We start from the raw sequence: 25,808 nt of genomic DNA on the forward strand, positions 1-25,808 counted from the left end.
GTACTGATGAAGCCCCTTCCCAGGCAGTGTCATCAGATCCTGTGCAAAAAGATGGGACTGGTAGGTTGGTGCACAGTGGCGGATCGGTGCACAACATGATGAGAAGGGGGACTGTTGGAAGAATCTTCTGGAATCATCCCTTCTTCCTGCACTTCTCTCTCACAAAAGCCTAATAATGGCATTTGGATGGTAGAGTATACTGTGAGTGTCCTTTTAATTTGTTGGTTTTCTCTCCTTCCTGTTACCATATATATATAAAAAACCCACTTCCTGTCTTCTCATCTTAGTCCCTTCCTTATTGTCAAGCTGTTAACATCTCTCAGGTGAGCTTTGGAAACTTCCCCTGACTTATTTGGCCCTACACTTACACTGGTGAATTTAAGTTAAGGTTTAATATAAGGTAAACTGACATAAGTTTACCACAGTGGCTCCTGGCACAAAATGCAAATGCAAATACTACTACTACTACTGCTACCAGCAATGACTATGGTATTGACAAGGTGGCAATCATGAAATTCAGTGAAAGTATGAATTTCTTTCCTCCTCTTCATTCTAGGCTCTGTTTTGCCACTTCGGGAATGTTTTCTTAAGCTAGGTTTTTCTTCTGAAATTAAGAGCAGTAACAAAGACTTCCTCAAAAGTTAACTAAATCCCCCTGCTTCATCACAGAATTTTGATTACCCCTCCCTTGCTCCTCTTTTTCATATAAACTTCTCTTAAGGAATTGTTGTGGCAGCATTTTTAAAATTAAAGAACATGATATAAAGAAGTGAGGTTTAGCTTTTATTTGTCCTTTTAAAGCTGAAAATCCCATTTGCAGTTGCTTTTTAATTCTCCAGACTATCTAATCACTAAGCAAGCAGTTTTCCAAAGCATATGCTTTTTTTTTCTTTTCTGCTTTTCCTTTTCTTTCAGCATGCCAGCAATTTCAAGTTCTGCTCTCCATGGGCCCATCACAAAATTGTGGGCAAATGATCTAAAAAAAATACCCTAATTATTTCTGACCACTCTCTAGTATGTTTATTACGGCCAGAGACCAGCGAATTACTGACAATAAAGACTTTAATGCTCTGAATAAATTCTCTCCTCAAGGATTAAAGTTGGGATCACTAATGCAATTTTTATCCCCCTTTGATATAGGCTGCTATTGATGTGAGCTGAAGCAGCAGCAAAGTGACAAGGTTAAGTCTTGGGAATTATTAAACTAAGGTTCTGGGAAGGACAGCAACACTGTGGTAGGATAGGAAAAAAGTGGAATAAGGGAGAAAACTACAACAAGATTTTCTATCTTGAACCACCCATGCCAAGGGAGACAGCCAACTCTTTCCCTTTATCTATAGAATGACATAAGTAAGGAACATCATAACATTGCCACTCTAGACCATGGGGGCAGAGGAATGTATGTCAGAAAGAACTTGCATTCAGTGACTGACCGTCTCCTCGCTGAAGTTTGATTATAACAAACTGTTTCCACTCCCTCCTTGACTTCCAAGAGTCAGTTGTGTTGATACATTCACATTCATAACTTCTGCATTCAGATGGTAACTCGTTCATTCTTAAATCTCTCATCCTGAAAAAAGAAACGCCTTCACTAGGATACCGCGCACAGAGGGGGCTAAAGAGCCTCTGGGAAACAGGAAATGTTTTCTCTCCACGTATATACTTAAAGAGAGAGAGAGAGAGAGAGAGAGAGAGAGAGAGAGAGAAAGTGTGCTGCTTATATAAAAGGTGTGCTGCTTATATAAAAGGTGTGCTGCTTATATAGAAGAATGAGCGGGAGCACGCAGGAAAGAAAAGGGAACTTGCCACCGCCATCTCTCCTGCCCACTTGGTGCGTCTGATGAACTGGGTTCATCCCTGTAAGAAAGCCGTGCCACGCACACTTTTGTTAAGCCTTTCAGGTGTTAACAGGCTCCTTCCCGCTTCGGCAGGCAAATGATCGGACAAACCGACTGCAAATCAACGGGCATTCAAAGAGGGCTTTCCTTTCCCGCTTCCCCGAGAGTCTTGAGATCTCCTTTGCGCTTCCCTTCGCCGAGAGCACACAACGCTTTGCAAGCCCGCCCGCCCGCCCGCATTCCTCCTTTCCTCTCGTCCTTCTCGCCCTCCCCTCTTTCTTCTCCCGAGGGGGGGGGGTAGCGCACCCTTCCCCTCTCCTCCTCCCCAGCCCGGCTCCCTCTCGCCTTCTGCTTCTACGCCGGCGAGAGGGAGCGAGCGAGCGAGCGAGCCGCCGCTTCCCCCGGCGACTAACTCCCGAAGCCCGGCTCGCCAGGGCTGGCTCGTCGTCATGAGCGAGGAGCCTCCCTAAAGAGGCGGGAGGTGAGGCGGGGAGGAGGCGGGAGAGGAGGAGGAAGAAGAAGAAGAGGCGGCGGCGGCGGCGGCAGAGCGGGAGGTGGGGGGTGTGAGGGCGCGCGCGCGCCTCTCGGCTCCTCGCGCCTATAAGGAGCTCTCCAGCACGGCGCTTGCTGAAATCCAAGCGCAGCTCCTGAAGGTGGATTTTGCACGGCCGTGCCTGGCGCGGCGCTTCTGGCGTCGGGGAGACAGAGAGAGAGAGAGAGAGAGAGAGGTTCACTTTTTTTCTTCTTCTTTTCTTGGACCTGCCCTTTGCAGGAGCTTTCTCTCCCGCGCGTGGTCGATGAGAGTGGGTGGATGCTGGATGGAGTAAACCGGGCAAGGGCGGGAAGCCAAAGCCGAAGCGGAATTGGAGATTAAGGGACTCCGGAGCAGCGCCAGAGGCGAGAAAAATGGATCCTACCTCCCCGCACTTCGGCGCCTCGACTTTGCTACTGCTCTTGAGCTTCTGGCGTCTCGGATTCGCGGCTTCTAACTGTAAGTACCCAACCGGCCTTTTGCCCCCCTCCCCGTCTCTCTTCAGCGGCTTGCTGATGAGATTTGGGGGGGTTGTGGTTGGGGGGCAGTGATAGAGTCAGCTGTACGGGTTCCCCCCCCAATAAAGTTACGTGGAGCGCTGTCCCCACCCCACCCCGCAAAACCGGCCTCCCGGGGCCCGGAGCAAAGGTGATGGCTCTCTTTGGATCCTGATCGAGGAAGTTGCAGGAACCCGGACATCCCTCCCGGTGCAATCCATCACCGCTGTCTGGGCTGCCTTTAATTGAAGTGGCTTCTCCTGGGTCCCTGGATGAATGGCTGTATATTTATTCTCCTGCATTGAGACTTCATCTTGCATGCCGGCTGATGAGCTGAAGGAAATGCCTTCAGTCACCTCTATGGCAGAGAGAGTGGATTTGCTTCTGGCAAATGCCTTGGCGTTACTAACCACACACACAAACACCCTATCCCCTTTTATTTTGATGAACCGCACCTTTGAGGGATGGAGCCCACTTCCTTCCTTTTGTAATCTTGGTGTTGATGCTTCAGAAAGGGCATGTGCAACAGCAGCTCCTTGCTTCAGGTGTAGGTCTGGTGTGCTTCCTTGAGCTGGGCTGATCTGTACCCTGAAATGTAGGAAACTAGATCTTGACAAGCGAGCACCACATTCAGACTTCAAGCACATGTGGCTGAGGGTAAAGAATCCATAATGTGAAAGGCGTGGTATGCATTCTGTAAAGGGCCCTGATACAGATCTGTTTGCATTACAAGTGGATTCTAACCTCCTCCACACTGGTTTGCTCTTTCCAAGCCATCGTCTGCATGGTTTGGACCATCTTGTTCTCCATTTGACAGGAAACCTCCATATAATAGCATCTGTTCCTGTACCCATGCATCCCTCTCACCTGATTTGTTGTGGGAATGTTGTTACATACTGGTTTTGCAGCTGGGCTAGATTGTGGCAGATCCTTATCAGATTGAGGCATTCCGGGGAACGCGTTGTCAGTGCAAAAGACAGGGGAAGGAAATCAAGGAAATCAGATATTTATTTCTGTTTCCTCCATGGAGCTCTCGGTCATCGTTAATGACAATAGTGTGACCTGCAGCATGTTGAGTGAAAAGTAAGTCCCATTGAGCTCAGTGGGACTTTCTACCCAGTTGGTATGCTTAGAACTGCAGCCTAAAAAAAAGAAAAAAGGAATGGATGTTCCATTCTTTGTTTTGTAAGGAAAACCCATTGCTGCCACCAAAATGAAAAACGGGGCCATGGCAGTGTTTCAGACGCAAAATTCAAAGCAAAGTGTCCATAAAGCATTACTAGATGTGGCCTTGTATGTGTGCAAATACTTCCATGTCAGGGGAAGTGACAAAGGTTTTAACTGTCCATTGAAGTAGTTTAGGATCAAAATCCTGCTCATGTTGGGATCATTATGAGATTCTGAAAGGTGGTTTCTCAGGAGGTGGCTTTCAGTGGGTTCTGATGTGGCTTACCCAGGTGTGTTCTTTCCTGAATACAGTTTATACCTATGAAGAATGGTGCAAATATGTATAAAACAAACGACATCCTTCATGCAAAAGAACTTGCTGTTTCTTGAGTTCTAAAAGCTTTTTGAACGCTAGAGGTCACTCTTGCCTTTTCCATTCCCTTCCTTTAAGGTAAAGGGGGCCCCTGAAGGAAGGATATTTTGTCTGCACAGCTAACACAAGTAATGAAATACCTTGAATAAACACAGAGCAGCAAATGCAATAAGTATCATGAATTGATAACAGACCTCTTACTGGTTGCACTTGGAGGTTTGATTTTTATGAATGGGAATGTTAAGTGGAAGAAACTTTTTCCTCACATCAACAGCATGATGGTTAATATGGTTTAATAATGTTCAGGAATGCTAAATGGAAGACGATTTAACCAAGAAAGCTTGCTATTACCGGTGCAGTAATAAAGTTAATTCGAATATTTAAAAAGAAAACTCTGCATTAATGAGTGTTACTATTTCACGAGTGACACTTTAATTTCCCACTGCCAATATACGCTCTCATTGAACACACAAATGGCTCCCTAAATATTTGGGACTCAATCTTCATAAAGCACAATGATCAATCTCTTTATTACACTGTACAGTTTTTTTTTTACTTATTCATTAAGCAATGAACTAGTGGAAGTTCACTCCCACGAGCTCAGCAAAGAATCTTGCCAGGAACCAAAGCCAGTTTTCTCAGCTTTCTAAAGCCCTAAAAGTAGTTTGAGCATATAGATATCCAGCCATCATGGAAAATGAAAACCTTTCAGTAAAACTGTCCTTAGTACAGAATGTTGCCCAAAATCTCAAACTGAAATGAGACAGTTGCATCCAACTTGCATTCAGTTTGAAGACTTTCTGTTCATCTAAGTGTCTGAATCGTCACCCTTTGTAATTGTCCTTCAGATTTTTCACCCCAGTTCATTATTAGTAATCAATTCTTTGCATAGTTAAGAAGTGAATAATTTAGAAGGACTGTTTTACTCTCATTTTCTCCAGTCCTAGCTTAACCAAAATGCAAAAGAGTACCCTAGGGTGAGTGACTTGGTGATTTTACAGCTAATCCTTTGCAAATTTACTTGGCACTGAGGACCACTGTGTTTAATGAAACCGGCTCCAAAGTAAATAGGGAGAAAAGTGCAACCACAAAGGAGACAATTAAAAGTCTCTAAGAAACAAAGGAAGATGCCAGGCTTGGTGATCCATGGCTGAACTTTGATTGCAAAGTTTATTATTGCTGGAGGCAATGCAACTTTTACTGTCATGTTCTGCAAAACACACACATTTTGAGCTTTTTTTCCAGCAATTGCTTTTAACACAGTATTCAGTGTGTCATGAGATGGCACCAATTTTCGTATAGCTAATGCTGCTTTCAACAAATGCATCCTGAGTTCCTCTACTTTACTGAATAATGCACTCTGCATCCAGAACCCTAGCTCTCTTTGCCTGTCTGTCTGTCTGTCTGTCTGTCTGTCTGTCTTTCTATGTATATATCTGTGTATGTGTGTCCTTTGACTGTTGCACTAGTTTGCAGCAGCAGCAACAACAAAATACTGTAGGGGAAATTGGGATTGATAGGTGTCAGACGATCTTGTTGGAAAACTGAACTCCTGGTATGAAAGTATAAGACTGAGAAGGATCAGAAGAAAGTCACCGAGGTCCAGCCTCTGTGCTAGGATGGGATTTACTAGACCAATAACGGATAAGCCTCATGTCAGTCCAAATCATAGTCTTCTGTAGGTAATGAGTTTGATATTAGAAATTCTGGGAAGAGTACAAATAACTATGGGAAAGACCAGTGACTTTTCCCCTGATTGATTTCTGCCTGAACTGGCATTTAGAAAGCTTAAATTAACATGTCTGGTTCCTTACCAATTGTTAGCCCTTGGGTACTGAGCTAGGAAGTAATGACTTTGCTTACGTCCAGCATGATTATGAAAAAAAAACATCTCCAGTAACATTATAATCCCACCTACAGGAGGCAGGGGTCAATGAGTATTGCCATGAACATTAAAGTTACTTCATTATAATGTGGTTCCAGAAATACTTGAGGCTTGCTTCCTAACAGCACTTTGTTAGATTAAATAACTACCGTAGCAATGCAATTTCTCCCCAGGATACTAATTAACAGAAAATAGATACAATAGACAGTACTGAATCCTGCATCTCATTTGTAATGGGCAACACTTGAATACAATAAACTATAATGGGAAGTTTGTAGGAAGAATCCTCTGTTGCAGCTTTCAGCTCTTCATTGTTTTTCAGAAATGTCATTACACATGCATATCCTTCTTTAAGCTTTTTTATAGTCTGTAAATGTGAATTTTGGAGGTAGGTTGTGGCATTTTTTTTAAAGAACAATAACAGCGACAACACATCTGTGTATACATAAGCAGAACATTGACGTATTCATGGTTACTTGAGTGCCCTTGCAGGCATCTCTAGTTAATCTGGATAGCAAACAGAAGGGAAGATTGTCAAACTCCAGAAGAATTTAGGAAAGCAAGGCGTTTGTAAGCAGTCTGAGATACATGAATCAGAACAAGGGTTTGGATCCAGAGAATCATAAAGGCTCTTCTGTCTCTGTGTGACAACTGTTCAGCCATTGCCCTCTTGGATACTGTCTTCCGAGACTGCTCTTGTCAATGTGGTGTAATGGAGTGCCACTGAAAAGAGCTCTTCCCCCTCCAGTAGGGCATTCGTGGAAGTACTTTCACCTTCTCCCATCTTCTCCAAATCCAGATCAATGGTCTATAAGCCAAACTGCATGTTCAAACAAGAGCAGACCCCCTGACTCAACAACTAAATGATCAGCCAACATGTGAATAAATCCCGTCAGTTCAATGGCTCTATTCCAGTTGGGGGTGGCAGTCATTTTATTCCACTTGATGTGTTTAGAGATTGAGAAACTGGGGAGTCTCTGATTAGATGACATTCAAAAAGGGCAAAGGTAGAAGACAAGAAGTGGAAAAGTGACTGCCCTACAATAAGGGCTGTCCATAAAATGAATGGTCAGATATCGAAGAGCATTTCGGTAATAAAGCTGTTTTATTAAAACACAAATTTTAATAGTCTTGATGACTGAAGCAGAGCCAATGTTGGAATGGGGCACGGAATTGCTATGGACTACAAGAGCTAATTTGAATATAAACCATTGGAGGGAAAAGTATACATGAATATGTGTGTGTGTGTGTGTGTGTGTGTGTGTGTGTGTCCATGTGTACTGAATGGCACGACCTCTTGTGCTTTTTTCCTTGCTGGAGTTGTTTTCCCCGGGTCACTACACAAAGGTGTAGTTTCTGTGCTCTTGACTTTTATGAGGTCATAGATTCATATAACCATATAGAATGTTGCTGTCTATAGGATCAGACAGATCAGAACATAGTTGTGCTGGAATTTTACTGTTTGTAAAATCTAGCCCCATTTATTTCAAAATAGCTGAACATAAATATTTCATTATAAGGGGAATGTTGGTTTTCTTATACTACTAACTTGTTTCTAAATTACATATTTATTACTGGATTTATAGCTTCTAAAATAAATACAAAGATGATGAAGTAGGAAAACAATAAGTTCATTGCTTAAAAAATATTCCAAGACTCTGTTTACTGATAAAGGGATTATAGCCACAATTTTTCCAACTGGGAGGGAAAAGTTTACCGTAGCAATTATTTCACGCTCACATGTGGCCTCTAATAGGTTTGGTTGGGAGTGATTTTTTGGGCTGAGAGGGACTCTCTATCAATCCAGCAGTAACCAATTGTTCCTTTCCTGCCTCTGATTTTGAACAGAGAAACACCTCTGTATTTAAGAGTCTTTTCCCCCCTCTTGGTACTCTGCTGCAGTCAGTGAGTCGAGTCATGTTGCTGCAAGCAGTTAGTCATGTTTTTCAGTTTGCTGTTTTTGATCTGTTCAGAACTGTAAGTAAATGGAACTTTTTATTCTTTCTCTTATTAATGTCTCAAAGTGAGTTATTGAGAGTAAGTGCCAGTTGATGAGAATAAAGTGGTGGCTTACTCTGGGGAGACTTGAAACTAATTCTGCTCTGTAAATCCCTGCATTTCTGATGTTCATCTAGAGGAGTTTAGCCAAAATTCAAAACACTGCAACACTTTCAACAACTTGCTTAGCAGGTCTGGATTTTTTGATAAAAGGTCCTCTATATCATTGAAGTATTACAGTACCATATATGGCTTTCTGGTCCAACTCATATTTTCCCATAGTGGCAGAACAGAGGCAGCTGGGAAGTCCAGAAGCAGATCAAGAAAACAATAGCTCAATTGCTACATCAAGCAGTATTGCACAGGAAACTGCTTATGAAACTGAAGATAATGTATAACCAGCACCCATCAGTAGCAGCAAGTGCTAATCTTATCATTCATGAATTGGTACAATATAACCGCCTTTTAAAAACATCAAAGTTCATGGACTTTTCATCAAATTCTATAAATAAATCTGTATGAAGAGTAAAGTGAACATTTCATGAGATTATTTCATTTCTTCTGACTAGTTTGCCAGTCACGTCTTCTACAGGGGTCCCATCGAAGTAGAGATTGGCACAAACTGGGAATGGCCGTTTGTGATGGTTGGTGTTTCATTGCTATTCACAAACTGTGAACCATGAACTTCCATGAACATCCCAACGAAATGAACCACTTTGTGATTCTTGCAATGTGGGAATTCTGGGAGCAGTAGAAACACACACACACACACACACACACACACACACACACACACACACACACACACACACACACACACACAGAGAGAGAGAGAGAGAGAGAGAGAGAGAGAGAGAGAGAGAGAGAGAGAGGTTAGACAGGCAAAACTTGCAGTGAGTCTTCAGCTGACTATAGAGCACTTTCCTAGGGGGATCTGCTTTGGGAAGCTATAACTAGGATGTCCTGAATTCAATCTTCACCAAACTTGGAGGGTGTGTGGAGGAAAGCCAACCCTAGAATTATTCCAAGTTTAGCAAAGATTGGATTTGGAATATCCATGTTATAGTCCACATATATATGGATTGCCAATGCCCATAATAGTTCGATGTTTCATTTTGTTCCAGGCAGAAATGTTTCCCTAAAGTGCCACAAAACGAACCACAAAATGGCCTGATTCATGGGGGGGGGGGTTGCTTTGTGGTTCTTTTCATGCCCATCTCTTTATATCTGAGTAGTGAATAAATACGGCAGGTGGGAGAATGTGCTAGCTCTACTCTCTCCATCTCTGTTTTCGTGACCTCTGCATATGAAGCACAACTTTCTCTCAGAGCAAAATAGTCTCTCTTTCTGAAGGGTCCAAACATGAGTTCTCAAAAATACAAATCATATAGAACTCCACTTTGTTATGTGCCATCAGGCTGGATCACTTCGGATAGAAAATATTCATTTATCAGCATGCCTTTGCTGCTACATGTCATCAAGTTGCTACTCATTTATGGCAAACATGGCAAAGACAATCTACCAAGAATTCCCCAACAGCTGCAAAGATCCTTATCCCATATCTAGCAAGAGAGCAAGAAACCCAGCTTATTTTTTTGTTTGTGCTTTACACAGTTTTTGCAAAATGGCAGTAGTTTTTTTTTTAATTTCAAAAACTGAACTCAAGCCACAAAATGCAGGCTAGTTGCTCGTAAAGATGCAAACAACCCACATAATGCTTGTGTTTTTAAAAAGCCCATGCAACATCAAAGCAGCAGTTGCCACTGTTTTTTAAGTTTTGCCCAATTGCACAGTTACGAAAACAAAGTCACATAAACGTGCAAGGTGAATTTAAAATAGAAACATACCATCCCACAACTTTGCATTCTTACCACATAGAGGAAAAAAAGTTTGCTGGTGACAAAGTTGCAACTGTTAGGTGAATAAATATGCATATCTGAACAGAGACAGTCAAATAAATGTATATAGAGAAATCAGTTAATATTCTGTCTGTTTCAGTATCACATGTATTTAATCATCCTCAGTTCATTGCATCCAAGAGCTTCATCATTCCGCCATTTAAAAACAGCAATAAAATAATGTTTAATTCTATACATTTTTCAAACAAGTTCATCTTGCAGCCCTCTTTATTTAGCATATGAATTTTGCATGCACGTTCCTCTGATGCATGCATTTTTCTGCATTTTCCCCATAATTCCTGAACCAAGAATTTGCATCACACATGTCAAGGAACTGCAGAATCTGAAGGTTAGCTGCAGTTTGGATCCTTATAGTAATCCACGAAGAGAGGTTGGTATACTTAAAAATGTGGACTGGGCAAGACTCCACAGCATCTCTACCTCTGAATACTCATATGCAACTGCCTGTCCGGAACAGCAATGTTGAGATCATTTACTAGTCACAACATCAACCTTATGAACCTTGCAGTTAAGGTAATTCCAGGCCAGTTTCATAAGGCATATTGATTATTAGCTTTTCACCAAACAACCAATATCCTAAATTATTTATCTGGACATTGCACAACAGTAGTGCAAACTGTCCACCCTCCCCGAGGTTTATGCCCATGTATTTAAACACCAGTTTCCTAGTCAAATCTTGGAGGCCATAGCTGTCAAAGACTGGGAGTATCATCACAGCAATCAACATGTTTACCTACCCTCTAAGAAACAAGCAGATTTCTCTCCACAGTACTGGATAGATGTTACTGATAATTAATTCCCTTGTATTTATTTTATCTTTGCATTTTCTAATTGCCTTGCACAGATTCTTATGGGCCGGTCCTGCCATCTGTTTCGCTGCTCAGTTGAGTTTATTGAGTTTTAAGTGACAACAGCAAGTATAGAATCCAAAGATGGGGAGGAAAGCCAAAATACTGCCATATTTTATTTTTAAGTATCCAGGCTGTTGCACAGTTTAAAAAGAAATGCCACTAAGAATTCAGGAGCGTGAGAACAAAATTACTCTGATAGAAGGTTCTGTAGGCTTTTTTGATTCGGGGGGGGGGCAATATCGGCTGTACTAAAGGGGACATGTGGGGTTAAGCAAAATGGCAGTCTATTAGAAATGAATGGAATGCTTGAAGTCCTATAAGATGTATTTATTTATATTTCCTCCAAAGAGCTCATGGTGGTGTATGTGGCTCTCCCAGAAGAACATTGTTGGGTATGTCAGGCTGAGGGAAGAGAGATAAAATGAATGGCTCCAGATCACCCATATTTCAAAGTTAAAGGGGGAGGGGAATTTGTAATGGGCCTTCACAAGTTCCAGTCCAGTATTCTAATCATGCTATCATACTGACTCTCAAACAATTCTTAAAACAATCCTGCAACGTAGGTCAGCACTGCTATTATGTCATGGACTGCAAAATGGGGAAACTGTATGGAAGAAGAGGCAGAAGGACGATTCGAAAAGAGGTTTTGATTTATAGCTCAGTGTCCTAGTCTAAGAGACTAGGATAGTTTCCCTAAGATACTACACCCTATGAGACAACATCCAACATTTCCCAGCAAAAAATGTCCATGAATTTTGAGATGAGGGTGGGAAGAATCAATTGAGAATTCTTTTGCCTCCAAATAAGAATACCCACCCCTTGTCATTACCATCAAATATGAATGTAACTTGGGTGGCTTGGATTTTCAGGGAAAACCTTCATTATGGCTTCCCACCCTAATCCCTCTCTGTGGCCATTTTTATTTATTTTCCATCTTGCTTTCTGACTTTAGGGAAAACTTCCTTGGGAGAAAGAGTTGTGAGGGTAAAGTGGTGGTTTAAACAACCTGCTTGCCAGCATTTCCCCTCTGAGAGGATTGTTTATGTCCATATACACGTTACACGGATTTGCCAGCCCAGTTTCACCTCATAATCTCTAGTTCTTGCCATACAGTTTGTAGAATCCCATGCACAGTGTAGCTGTGGAAATGCTGTGTGATACGATAGATTTCCAAGTGGTTCCCTGCGTTTTCCTGCCAGAGGACTGGAAAAAGAAGCAGAAATGAACCCTCACTAAATAGTAAGTACATATCTCTTTCTGTCTATCCTCCCCTCTCACCAATGCCTTTTTGGACTTTGCATGCAAGACAAGCATGCAATATTGAGCATCCCACACCAAGAACTGCTTTTCAGGCTTAGAGCTCTGCCCATGGAGGCTTATATGGGCCACATGTTTGAGCACAGCAAGTAGAAGGAACCTAGCTGCAGAAAACTGAGGTTTGTGCCTATTTTAAGTCTAAGTCTCTGAGCTGTGCTGTTACCTCCAGTGCTCTTTTTAAGTGTTGTATCATTAAAACACACATCAGGGTAGAAAGAAGTACGCGGGTTGGGATACTTTTCAAGAAAAAACATAACTCATTTCTAGCATGTTTTTAACACTCGGAATAAAGGTTAATCTACATTTGCTGCACGTTTGCCACCCCAGGGGGCCTGTCCCATACCACTTAGATGTCCATCCCACTTACATATATAGCTACATATATATATGTAGCTACATTTATATATATTATACATTTATATATATATATATATATATATAGATAGATAGATAGATAGATAGATAGATAGATAGATAGATAGATATAGATATAGATATAGATATATATATAGATATAGATATAGATATAGATATATCTATATATCTATATATCTATATCTATATCTATATATCTATATCTATATCTATATCTATATACACACACACACACACACATACATACATACATACATACATACATACATACATACATACATACATACATACATACATACATATGTATATATGTATATATGTGCACATGTGTATATATGTATATATGTATATATATATGTGTGTGTATATATAAAAATGTATATATATATATAAATGTAGCTACATGTGTGTGTGTATGTGTGTGTGTGTATATATATATATATATATATATATATATAGAGAGAGAGAGAGAGAGAGAGAGAGAGAGAGAGATACTAAAATATTTTAGAAGAATTTTTGAAAAATAGAGAACAATATTCAGAAGCCCCACCTTTCTAGCAGTGTTGTATTTTCCAGTAAGTTCTGCTCAGATCTTGGAAACCAAGAGCTGTGGATTCCTTTATGAGTTAACTCATCACATGTTCAATCTTTCTCTTTTCCTGCTGCCCCTCAACACCACTTTTCCTAGCAATATTGAAATTAGTTTCATGTTCTCATTATAAGTGCATGGTAGCATAGCTTATAATTTACTCATTATTGCTCTTGTGAGAGTTCAGACTTGACTTGATTGAGCACCCACTTGTTTGTCTCTCTCGTAATCTGTGGTATCCATAAAGCTCTTCTTCAACACCACATATCAAATGAGTTGATTTCCCCATGCTGTCTTTCTTTTAAATAGTATAGATGCTTTTGACATTGGTTTCAAGTGACAATCCTTAATTCCCAGCCCTCCCTTTTTATTATTATTTCAAAAGGCCAGTGGACATTTTTAGAAAATATGAATAAAACATTTCCATACAGCAAAGATTCGGAAACTGAAAAATAGCTTTCTAGTCTGTGCCCTGGGAAGCACATATCAAGAACATTAGTTTACCTAAGGGGTTAAAAGGTAAAGGTAAAGGTTCCCCTTGACAATTTTTTGTCCAGTCGTGTCCGACTCTAGGGGGCGGCGCTCATCCCGCTCTTCAAGCCATAGAGCCAGCGTTTTGTCCGAAGACAATCTTCCGTGGTCACATGGCCAGTGTGATTTAGACACGGAACGCTGTTTACCTTCCCACCGAGGTGGTCCCTATTTATCTACTCGCATTTGCATGCTTTCGAACCGCTAGGTTGGCGGGAGCTGGGGCAAGCGACGGGTGCTCATTCTGTTGCGTGGATTCGATCTTACGACTGCCGGATCTTCTGACCCTGCAGCACAGGCTTCTGCGGTTTATATTTCTCTGTTGTATGTGTTCCATTAACACTTTTGCTTTGCAATTTCATTAAGTCCAAAGATCCCCTTGAAAATATTATGTCACAGAGGCACTGTAGCCACATCCAGCTGTTCTTGGTTCTGCCTATAGTACAGATCACGTGATCATCTTCTGGAATCTTCTATCACTTGATAATTCTACATGAGGGAAGTTGCTGTTGGAAGAGGCATAATCAAAACACTGGCAGACCGTGTGAATTGGAACTGTGAAGGTAAATTTCTCAGCACCGAACTCAGCCATCTGAATTGGGCCCTACAGGCAAATGGCTATTCAAAGCATGAAATCACAAGAGCCATCAAAACCGAGAAAACAACACTGAACTGCAGAAGAAAAACAGCCACCCACAAATAAAGTATTTCTGCCATACATCAAACAGGTCACGGACCGCATGGGGAAACTTTTGAAAAACACAACCTACAAACAGTATTCTGGCCTACCACAAAAATACAACAAATGTTACAGTCAGCAAAGGACAAAAGGGACCCCCCTCACCAGTGCAGGAGTATACCAGATACCTTGCAGTTGTGGCCAGGTATATATTGGGACTACAAAATGCAGCATCCACACCAGAATCAAAGAACATGAGAGACACTGCAGACTAAAAAACCCCTGAAAAATTGGCAGTAGCTGAACATGCCCTGAAATAAGCTGGACTTGAAATTCTATTTCAAAACACAGAAGTACTGGACAACACCAGCAATCATTATATTAGACTATACAGGGAAGCCATTGAAATCCACAAACATCAGCACAGCTTCAACAGAAAAGAAGAAAGTCTAAAACTCAACAAAGCTTGGCTTCCAGCACTGAAAAATACAGCCTGCAAAAGGTCAATGAACTCTACCCAGCCACAAGGACTGGTGATCACTTCACACAAAAGACTAGCTAACGATACCCATCAATCACAATGACAGGCCATCTCCCCCCCCCTTATCACAACAACACACCCATAACAAAAAACACCCTGATCACCATAATCACCCAATCTCCTGAACAGGACAAAAAGCTGATCTCAGTTGAGCTACAGATACTCAACTATCCCACACACTACACCAGAATACAGACAGAGTTCTAACTCCTGTCCACTGAAGATGTCAGCCACAGAGAGTGGCAAAACGTTAGGAGGAAAAACCTTTGGAACACAGCCAAATAGCCCCAAAAAACTACAACAACCATCAAATCCTGGCAGTGAAGGCCTTCGAGAATACATTTCATCTGGAAATTAAGTTGTTCAGAAAACCTTCTGATTATGATCATGGTGTATTGTGTTTATTTATTCTCAATTCAAAATGCCAGGAAATGATCTGAAATTGCTGCACAATATCATGCCTACATTGCCAGCGGGAAAAAGGATGCCAAACTTGACATAGCCAAGGGGAGCCTAAATGTTGACAGCACCAATGTCAAGATGGTCTACCAGATATCCCTTTTTCCTCACTACTGTTCCTAAAGAGTCACTGAAAAGGGAAAGATCCCAGAACCTGACTCCTTTTTTCATCTGTTAAAAGGAAAATAAATATTAAACTTTTTGTCCCTCTAACCCACATTCTCAAAGATTTTTTCCTAGGGTTTTACATGAGCTTTCCCCCTAGCCTTATATTTGATACTTTCTGTTGGTTTGGTACCAAAGTGGTAAAAAAGACGCAATTATGTTTACCTTCTAATAGTAGATAAGATCAGCTGATAAGCACAGCAGTTTAAAATCAAAACCAAGGCTTCTAAAGCATGATTAAGAAGATCAAGCTTCTTTTCAGAGAGATTGCCACGAGACAGATTACCAGTTTGTAGCAGGAAATAATGATATATATTATGGATGCGCATTGCCGTTCAATCCCTATGTGCCCAAATAAGGGCACACATTTTGGTGCCCATATGACCCTGTCTGGGTCCATGGAAGTATTTGTGTGTTTCTGTTTTTTGGGGAAAAAAGGAAAATGAAAATGGCAAGGCTAGATCATAGAGCAAATGGAGTAAGCAGAACAGACGGGCTTCTGGGCCAAGTGGATGTCAAGAGATGGGCACAATATTTTCTTTTTGTTTTTTTCCCCTTTTTTTCAGCTGCAAGGAAAAGCCTTAATCAGCTTCTTAAGGTTTTGTCCTGGATGGGACCAAGTAATGGATGTTAAAAGGATAAAGTGTACAACCCACTTTGATTTCTTCTCAAAATGCAATGCACCGAGCCTACACTTTACCATTTCTGTCTCCACCCACCTGTCTCTTTTCCTGGTTCAGAATTACTGTGGTGCTACAACCACAGATGTGGTTCTGATGACTTCATCAATTGGTTTGAAGCAGAAAGGCAAAGAAGATCCATTTCCACCAACTCAGCATCTTTCTCAGTTTTAATTCACGCCCCCCCCCCCAAATGCAATGGAAAGTATAAATCCAGGATTTCACATGAGGGATCCATGGGCATGTTATTCCACTCATTTAGTGCCTTTGTGCTCTTTGTTCCACCCCATGACCAGATAGGAAGTACACAAATATTCCTGCTATGGTTAATGTTTGCACATATATCTAAAGAGACTGTACATTTGTAGCAGAGATGCCACCAAACAAACATTGTAAAAATTTCTGTGGGTTTGTCTCATTATCTAATATGTGTGTATCTCTCTGTGTGTGTCCTCCAAAAAAAATTGAATCTGTTCAAAACTGCACAGAATAAATTATTTCAAAATTACAAAAACAAGTAAGTACATTAGATACTGAAGGCCGTTGGCTGATGCCTATCTCAGTTTGTCTGAAAATAAAGATGCAAAGATAAATTTTGAAGGAAGCTGAAGGTGAACCCAAGGATCCATTTAAGGATATATAAAAAGCCAATATGATAAAATATTTAAAAGGCATATTCAGTTTCCTTCGAGACTTTTATCAGCATTCTGCAGACTGGGTTTGGAAGGAGTGATACCACAAGTTTTAATAAGTTGCTCTAGGTTATATAAGAGGTCATTGGCTAGAGAAATAGGAGGACCAGCTCTAATTTGTTTCAGGATCCCTGGGTTATCAGAATAAATGTACTAATTAGCTCAATTAAGTTCTGCACCCAGTGGATCTTGTGAGTAGTCCATGAGACCCAGAGCTCCCACATGCTTGCCCAAAATTAATCTCCAACAGAGGTGGTACTCATGAAATAGCAATACGTACAGTGCTCCTTATATTGCATTCAATGTTCCCTTGCGAACTCTGGCATTCACTCCACAGGTCTTTTGAGCATATTTTCAAGACAATGTGCGCACCCACTTATAGAATTCCTCCCCATGTGTGACTTTTCATGTACCCTTCCCCAAGCCTGACTGAACATTGCCATCTTCATAATTAAATCCTTATAAGAATATCTTTGTAAGAGAATCAAATTAAAAATCAAGGGATATGCCCTCCCCTTTCCTGCTGCCATTGCTTCTCTCTGCCACTATAGCTCTTTTCCTTATTAATTACTCAGACACAGGGTGGTAAATCTTGACCTGTCCTTCTCTCACACTAAAAGAGAAAACATATTTTTATGGTAATGTAGTGGAATTAGTTCTGAACTTGAAAGGATGACTTTTGCACAAAACGTAACACTATGCTCACTGTTGTTTGTTGCATGAATTTTTAAAAGTAGACACATTGGATGGGCTGTTTGCCTCCTCCTGAACAGCCAGCCTGACTTTGTGCTTCTTCTCTTTCTGAGTGCTTAGGTTCCCAAAGGAAGAAGTACTTTGAACAAATCGTGCAGAGCACAATGATGGGTGGCCAGGAGTGGAGAGGTGGCATTTGGTATCTTATTTTTGTGGATAACATCTCTTAAAGCAGTGATGGTGAACCTTTTTGAGCCTGAGTGCCCAAACTGCAACACAAAATCAACTTATTTATTTCAAAGTGCCAATACTGCAATTAAAACCCAAATGCTGAGGTTTTAGTTTAGAAAAAATAACTCCTCCTACACTACAAGGGTACAATGCATGGTTCCTCCCCCCATGGATGGTATTAAAATTTAAATACTTATCGGTCCTCCAATCCACCATTGGGCTAGACCGGTAATGGTCGCCATTGCATCCCTCCACTGGACCACTGCACCAGCAGAGGGGAGTGCTGAAATCTGGGATCGGAGGATGGGTAAGTATTTCTCTATGGCAACTTGTGGCTTGTGTGCCCATAGAGAGGGCTCTGTGTTCCAGCTGTGGCACACATGCCATAGGTTCGCCATCACTGCTCTTAAGGGAACCTGGTAAACCTCAGCAGGCTGACTTGCCATGTCAAGCTAGCCTATCTTGACTTTAAATGAGACATTGTTTAAATTTCTTCATCTCCCTACTAGGAAATGCATCCTTTGGGCCAGTGAGGAGAAAGCAGGCAAGATAGTAGATGGCGGTGTTGACTAGGAAGACCAGCAGGCAGATTTCCTGGAGAGGTGTAGGCTTCAGCAGGTACCCATCCACATCAAATCTCTGGTGCCAGTCCTGCCCATTAAGGGGTGTGCATGAGCAGGCAATGGCAAAAATGCCTTTAAATTCAGAGGTCTTGGATTCTCTGGAATCTCCCTTATATGACCATTTTAAAGACATATCATTTTCTTAGTTTCCTGTTATAAGTGTTAAATAAATTGCAAGCTGGTTTCATTTGTCTTTTTGAAAGGGAAGGGGAGTACAGAAATGAATCTTGCTCAAATATAGATCTTGTGCGAGATTAAATGTTTGCTGTTGTCGACTATAGATCCTAAAAATAAGTTCAGGGCTGGATCGGTGCATTTACTGGCTTTTTGTTTGTTTTGCTATGTATCATCAAATTGCTTCTGACGTATGGCATCCCTCACAGGGCTTTCAGGTATGTCAGATGTTCAAGAACTGGTTTACCATTGCCGCTCCCTCCCCCGTGAGTATTCATGGCTGAGTGCAGATTTAAACAACTGAGTTATAGTCTGACATTCCACCCACTACACTATACTAGTTTTATTTATTTGTTGCATTTACTTCTTGGTTTACCACCAGTAAGCTCAAGGCTGTTGATATGGCTCTCATCCTCTTCAGTTGATTTCACAAGAACCTGGTAAAAGGGACCAGGCTGAAAGAGAGTCATGGGCCCAAGAGTGCTCAGTTCTTTATGGTTCAATGACGATGAGAGCCTAATTCTCCAAAAGCCTTATTCAGACATTCCAAAACAAGAGGGTTAATTTGAAACAGGAAAAGCGTCCTGGGTTGCCTGCTGCCTGTTGCTGTATGGTTTTGTCCAGTCCTCTGCCATATCACGGTTCCCAGACTTGTAGTATTTGGAACTGTGTTCACCTGAGTGGTGTATACTTTCATTACAGACCTTTCTTTTCAACATTTGGAAGCTGCAGATGGGTTGAAAAAAATGCACCACTGTTTTAAAATACTGCACACGAAGAGTGCTAATGTGGTCTCTCTCTCTGTGTGTGTGCACATACTTGGCTCACATAAATTTTAGGCCTGTAAATCCTTTCAGCAGCATTGTTTCTCACTGCCCCCCAAGGTTAATGTTTCAGAATGTTATAGTGCTTTATGCCTTGGGGGTCTTTCCATTAAAAAAACTCACACACCTTGCATTTTGTGCAAAGTATATTGGCAGAAACTCATTGAAAAGCAGTGTGTGCGGTGAAAATTGCACAAGCAGTTTGTATCTCTGGTGGTCTTGTCCATCGTGTGATAGGTATGTAGTGCTTGTGAAATCACCCATGCAGTGGATACCACCCAGTGAGTCAAAACTGATTGTGCAATTGCTATTCTGTGAACAGTGGCTTGTTTTTCATTTTCTTTTCAGCAGGACTCTGGACCTTGTATTGTGAAGTGTGACATTTTCACCAAGGTTTTTATAATTTTTTTGCATAATACACTCTCCTTTTTTGTGGAAATATAGCTGTTGACAAAAAAAGGACTGGTCTTTGCATTAGTGCAGCAGTGAAAAATATTGCAGTGCTTGACAAAGGTCTCTTTTTTTGACAACGTCTTTCTGTGTGAGAGGTCTTCATATGTTTTTCATGGAAGACAAGGACATGTCCAAGTATTTCTTACATCCTTATGGTGGAGCTGGAAGGATCAAGAGTGTAGTCTCCTCTGCACATGACCATTCTCTTTAGGAAACATGTTTCCCATCTTATTTGTGAGTTGGCGAGATTCTCCTCATAGATCAGGTTAGGGTGGAATGTCAATCTTCTTCTGTAATCTGTCATAGCTGTTCTGCTCCTGCTCAATTCCTTCTCTAAGTACATTACAAAGCATTTTGAAAATATCTTTTTTTTTATCTCTGGTCTTACAACAGACCAGTTACTACCCATCATGCACAGTGAATATCTTCCTCTGTGACCACCAAAGGTAGAAAGCAAACATTATCCTAATGCAATCCTGTTTGTAGCATAAGCCAAATTGTAACTTTCCTTCCATTTCTCCCTGCTAAACGAAGTGCCACTGCTGTGGTTCTTGGGGGCATGTTGCACACTTAGCTTGGTGGATCTATGCATGTGCCCTTGAGAATTGTGTTATGATTTGACTTATTGGATTTCAGCCATCTTGGATGAGATCTTACACCTTTGGAAAGTCTTGTGGTATTTTTAGTGAAGGCTCATAACTGCTGGATGATAGACTTTGCAAGATGCAGCCTTTCACATCTCCTGTGTTGGCCTTGAGTACTAATTTGGAAGAAAAGTGGTATAAATGGGTGGTGAAGCTACTTCTGTTTGTTATTTGCATCAGTAACTGATGCAAATAACAAGCCAGAAGATTCTATGGTTGCAGCTCCAACAGTATGACATAGGAATTTGCTACACTAGAGGTAACCCATTACCCAGAACTATGGTGGACACTCCTTGGGAAGCCAGATATGTTTCCTCAATGAAGAGTTAATTTATGGAATTGCAAAAATAGAGCCCATTGGCAATTATGTGATACACCACTTGCAGGGGTCTGCCAATAGGGACCACATCTCATAAAGTCTTAAGGCCCAACACCTTAAGGACTGCCCGCATGGATGAATATAAATCAAGTCCAAATCCAGAACATACTGGCCACTAAAGAATCAGATTGAATTGAAAATCGCTTGTTGATGATCACTTCAAAGATTAGTCACTTGCCAAGGTGTGAGAAATGACACTGAGCTTGTTGACAACATGAAAAGTCCTGAGGACAAAAGCAAGAGTCTGACTTCTTATGTGTAAGCTGAACATGAATGCCCACCTTGATCAATGGCTGAGAAACTCTGCCATGTCAGTCGCCACAGCCTTAAAAAGCAAAGAAAAATGCTGCTGCTGGTGCATGAAATCCTTGACCTCCATTGGTTAAAATTTGTAGCTGGCACTTCTGAACTTCACAACCATTCATAGCTGCTGGTAATAGATTGTTGTAGGTATTCTGGATTTCTTCATTTCCATAAGAAGACAGCCCCTACTGTTCTTGCTAAATTGAAACATTTCAGTTGTAGATGGCTTCTTGGAGTTATTGTCTCTATCCATGTTTCATTCACTAACTAGATTGTGCAGCATTTTTCCATGTGTATCATGATGATGTGCTCAAGTCTCAGTTCAGCACATGCTGACAAAGTCAGTCCAAGGTGGTTCCAATCACATTCTGGATTTGCTGAACCTTAGGAACACCACCTTTTGTCCCTGAACAATTGTTAATATCTGAAAACGTTTGAGTAGCATGTTATGAACTGCTTCTACAGTCTTGCTTCTGGCATGCATGTTCTGTTTCATCACTTCGACAGCAAGAGAAATCCTGTTATCATAAAGGGACTATTCTCTTGCTAGCACTCAATATCAGGGACCAGATCTGCAAGAACTGGGCTCCAGAATCTCTCACTGCAGAGAGGGAAGAACTAATGGTGTATAAAGTGAAAATGCATAGTGGAGCAACATTAAGAAGGAACAAGAGGCAGTTGGGGAAGTCATATATATCTCTGGTTCACATAAGCATGGATGTACTACAGGAAAGTCCCCACAGGACAGCTTCCTGGAGAAAAGATTCAATGTCTGAGGCCTGTACACATTCATCTGAGCCTCTAGGATTACCACCAGATATTCAAGAAGCAATTACCCTAACCAGGGATAGTTGATTAATCCATCTCCCACCTGTATATGATTATATTGGTGAAGAAGGAAAGTTTTGCCCCCATCAGAGGATCATGAGCTTGAATCCCTAACTCCAAATCTTAAATGTTCATTTTATTTTGAAGGGATAATATTGGAAGGCACACTTGCCAAAAGGCGAGGATGTACTGTAGGCTTAGTCTGTAATAGCAACTCTTTCTCCTTGATGAGTGGATGTGGTTTTCCTAGTAGGACTAGTTAAAACTCATTGTAAGAAATTAGTCTGTTTTTGTAGCCTGTCCTGGCTGTTAGGTTCCTGTACAGCAGAGGTCCCCAACCCCCGGTCCATGGCCTGGTGCCGGTCCGTGGCCTGAGCCTGACTGGGCTGCGGAGAGAGAACTCCCCCCACCCCTGCATGCACTCCCCACTGCACAGCCTGTTTGCACCTGCACTCGAGCACCCATGCACCTGCACGAGCACTGCGCTGCCCTTTGCTCATGAGTGCGAGCGTGCGTGAATGCATGCACACGAGTGTGAGCATGCGTGTACATGGGTGCGAGCATGCATGAGCGCAAGGGGGTGGCCTGCCTTCCCCAGCCGGTCTGTGGGGCTAAAAAGGTTGGGGACTGCTGCTGTACAGTATCTACAATAATGTACATTAAGGTAGGTTTTGAGGGTGTCCTTTTTACTGCTTATTTCTGACCATAGAGCGGGCCAATTAATATCCATCTCAAACAGTAAGTATCCTTCACCACACCCATAGTAGGTTGGAAGCAAATGTTATATGTTGTGAAGTCTTTTCTCACTTACAGCAACTCTGATAATATTTTCCAAGTATGTGAGATGTTCAAGAAGTATTTTATCATTGCCACCCTGTAGTGAATTTGTGGCCAAGCAGGGATTTGAACCCAAGTTTGGAGAAATAAATCCAGCACCCTAAATATCTTACTACAGAGTGAAGCCTATAAGAAAAGATGCAATCCTTCAGATAACCAGACTCAAGTTGTATAGCTCATTATGAGCACTTTCAGTTTACCCAGAAATTGACTAGTGGACAGTGAAGCTGTTATAACAAACAGATTATTTTCTCCCTGTAAAAGGCTCAACTCAACAATTTAACTGCAGTGTTTTGTACCCAGTTAATCATTATCATCATCTTAGAAGAGCAGAGTTGGAAGGGACCCTACAGATCATCAAGTCCAGCCTCTGTCAAGGAGGCACATCAACCTCCCAGCCTCTGGCCCCATATCCAGAGACCTAAACCACTGGTTCTTAACCTTGGGTTACTCAGGAGTTTTGGACTGCAACTCCCAGAAGCCTTCACCACCAACTGTGCTGGCTGGGGTTTCTGGGAGTTGCAGTTCAAAAACATCTGAGTAACAAAGGTTAAGAACCACTGACCTAAACCACTGAGCTATCCAGCAGTTTTCTTCCCATTGTCCTTCAAACAGAATCAAACTGTGTTTGAGATCCAGCATTTGGTCCAGCATAATATCTGAGCATGGCTACCACACTGTTAAAATTAGTCTTTTCCAGGAAAAATGGAAAGTCTACCTGAAAGGAATATTTTTCTTTCTTCTTGCATTCTTAAGATAGGGTTTATCAATGCCTCCCAGTTCTCACAGAGTGAAACAATGTATAAATGGTACTGCTGAGCTACTCAGGCAAAAATAAATTCATCTGTCAGAAGCAGAGTCTATGTGTGACCAAGAAAATGGGCTAAATTTGAGTGAATTGATTTTTCCCTTCCGGCTTGCCTTTGTTTTTCCCCTCCTTCTTGCTTTTACAGTCATGAATAATTCATTCCACTCTATTTGACCGGAAAAAACAAACAAACAAACAAAGCCAAATAAACCTGTACGCGCCTAAGAATTCATCAGCAAACTTAATCCGACAAATGGCTGAATGTGGAGGAAATCGGCGTTTTTATATTAAAAAGCAAATTTGTTCCAATCTGCTCTAATATGATTTTTCTAGTGGGAGTACAATTTAAATCAAACAGCTTGAGCTGGGGTTACTCAACAAATGAATTTCTCAATATTTAATAGAGGGCACCGGACTGTCAGTCTTGCAGCAACCAAGCAAAGAATGGATGTTTCTTTAAAGCTCTAAAATGGGCCTATGCTGGGTGGATGGTTTTAGGAAGATGTTCCTTGTCTCTGCAAGGAATCCCAGGTAACATTTTCCATGTTAAGAATGTTGAGCAGAAAGAATGTTTTGTATATATTAACGCCTCCTAGAGTGGTCATAATTGACTAGATAGGTGGGATATAAATACAATAAATAAAATAATAATAATAATAAACAAATAAATGAATGTGAAATGAGATGTGAATGCATTTAAAACATTCCCAACTTGCCAACTTTCTCATCTCAATCCTGGATCTCGAATGGTTAAAAGCAGGCACCTTCTATAAGGAGAACAGAAATGATTATGCCTTTTCTTCTTCACCTTGGAAGAAGAAACTCTGGACCTCTGATACTGTATAGTAAGCAAAAATTCAACAAGTTGAACTTTCCCTGTTGGTAATATAATTCTGGAAGAAGCTTTCCTAGTTGTTGAAAATCATCTCCTGTGGTAGCTTCATACTAATTAGGTCATCTTTGTTGTTTATATTTGTAGAAAATCTTTTATTCATTTTACTTAAAGAGCTAACTTGTTTAATCTTGACCCTGTTCATGTTCTCCCCCCCCCTTTTTTTTCCTGAGACAATTTCATTAAAACTTCAAAGGATCTATAAATGGGTTTTTATCAAGATTGCTGCAGTGCTGGTGGCTTTTGGTTTGCTGCCTTTGAGTGTGACTACATGGCCAAATACCATGGGATTTGCTCCACTTATAAAATAGTTTGGTTGTTTTTCTGACTGCACGATGCAATTCAAATTGGTCTAGCCCTTTTTGTTCCCAAAGCATCTTTTTTCTCCTCCTGCCACCGGCAACCTCTTTTTCAAGGTGGAATAATTTGAATGGGCTTTTCCCCCCCCCTTTGTGGTTAGTTGTGATACGTTCTTGTAAAGATGGGAATAGTATCCACAGGTGGTGTTTTGGTGATATAGACAGTTGGGAAAATGATGTTCAGGCTCAGAGGGGCATGCAAAAGCAAAGCACTCTGATTTTAAGATGAGGAAACTGGTGCTAGTCCTAAACACAGTAAGCTTCAGATCATGCGGGAAGGCTCTTCTGCTATGAAGCAAAAGTTTAATTCTGTTGATTATTTCATTGACAAGTCTGAAAGTAAACTAGTTTATCATGTCAATAGTTTAAGACCATATGAGACCAGAGATGAGGCAATTCCTGATTGTGTCACTTGAAAGGAAGGAAAAAGAGTAATGAATGGAAAGGGGAAGGTGGTGATCCCGGTTATGGAATCATTCTGATATGTGGATTATGATGCATTTTGCAAAATTATTCTTCAGACTTTTGATGATCTGTACTCTTAGACTTTGGAATAGCTTTTCATATTCTTTTTCTATCGAAATGTTTTTGAGAAATGCAGTAGTCTGAAGATTTAACTAAGAAAGTGACTTCACAGTGAGCCATAAAGGGATTGACAGAGGCGGGACCAGA

General features: G+C 41.2%; 1 protein-coding gene across 1 annotated transcript in view; it reads left to right on the plus strand.

Annotated features, from left to right (window-relative positions):
* The first annotated feature begins 2,426 nt into the window (after positions 1-2,426).
* Positions 2,427-25,808, plus strand: part of CNTNAP5 (contactin associated protein family member 5) — a 491,198-nt gene continuing 467,816 nt past the window's right edge. The window contains exon 1 of the mRNA XM_020805439.3: positions 2,427-2,829. Coding sequence (XP_020661098.3) covers positions 2,745-2,829 — 85 coding nt within the window. The 5' untranslated portion in view covers positions 2,427-2,744. The remainder of the gene's footprint in view (positions 2,830-25,808) is intronic.

Source organism: Pogona vitticeps, chromosome 1, assembly GCF_051106095.1.
Source record: "Pogona vitticeps strain Pit_001003342236 chromosome 1, PviZW2.1, whole genome shotgun sequence".
Taxonomy (NCBI): domain Eukaryota; kingdom Metazoa; phylum Chordata; class Lepidosauria; order Squamata; family Agamidae; genus Pogona; species Pogona vitticeps.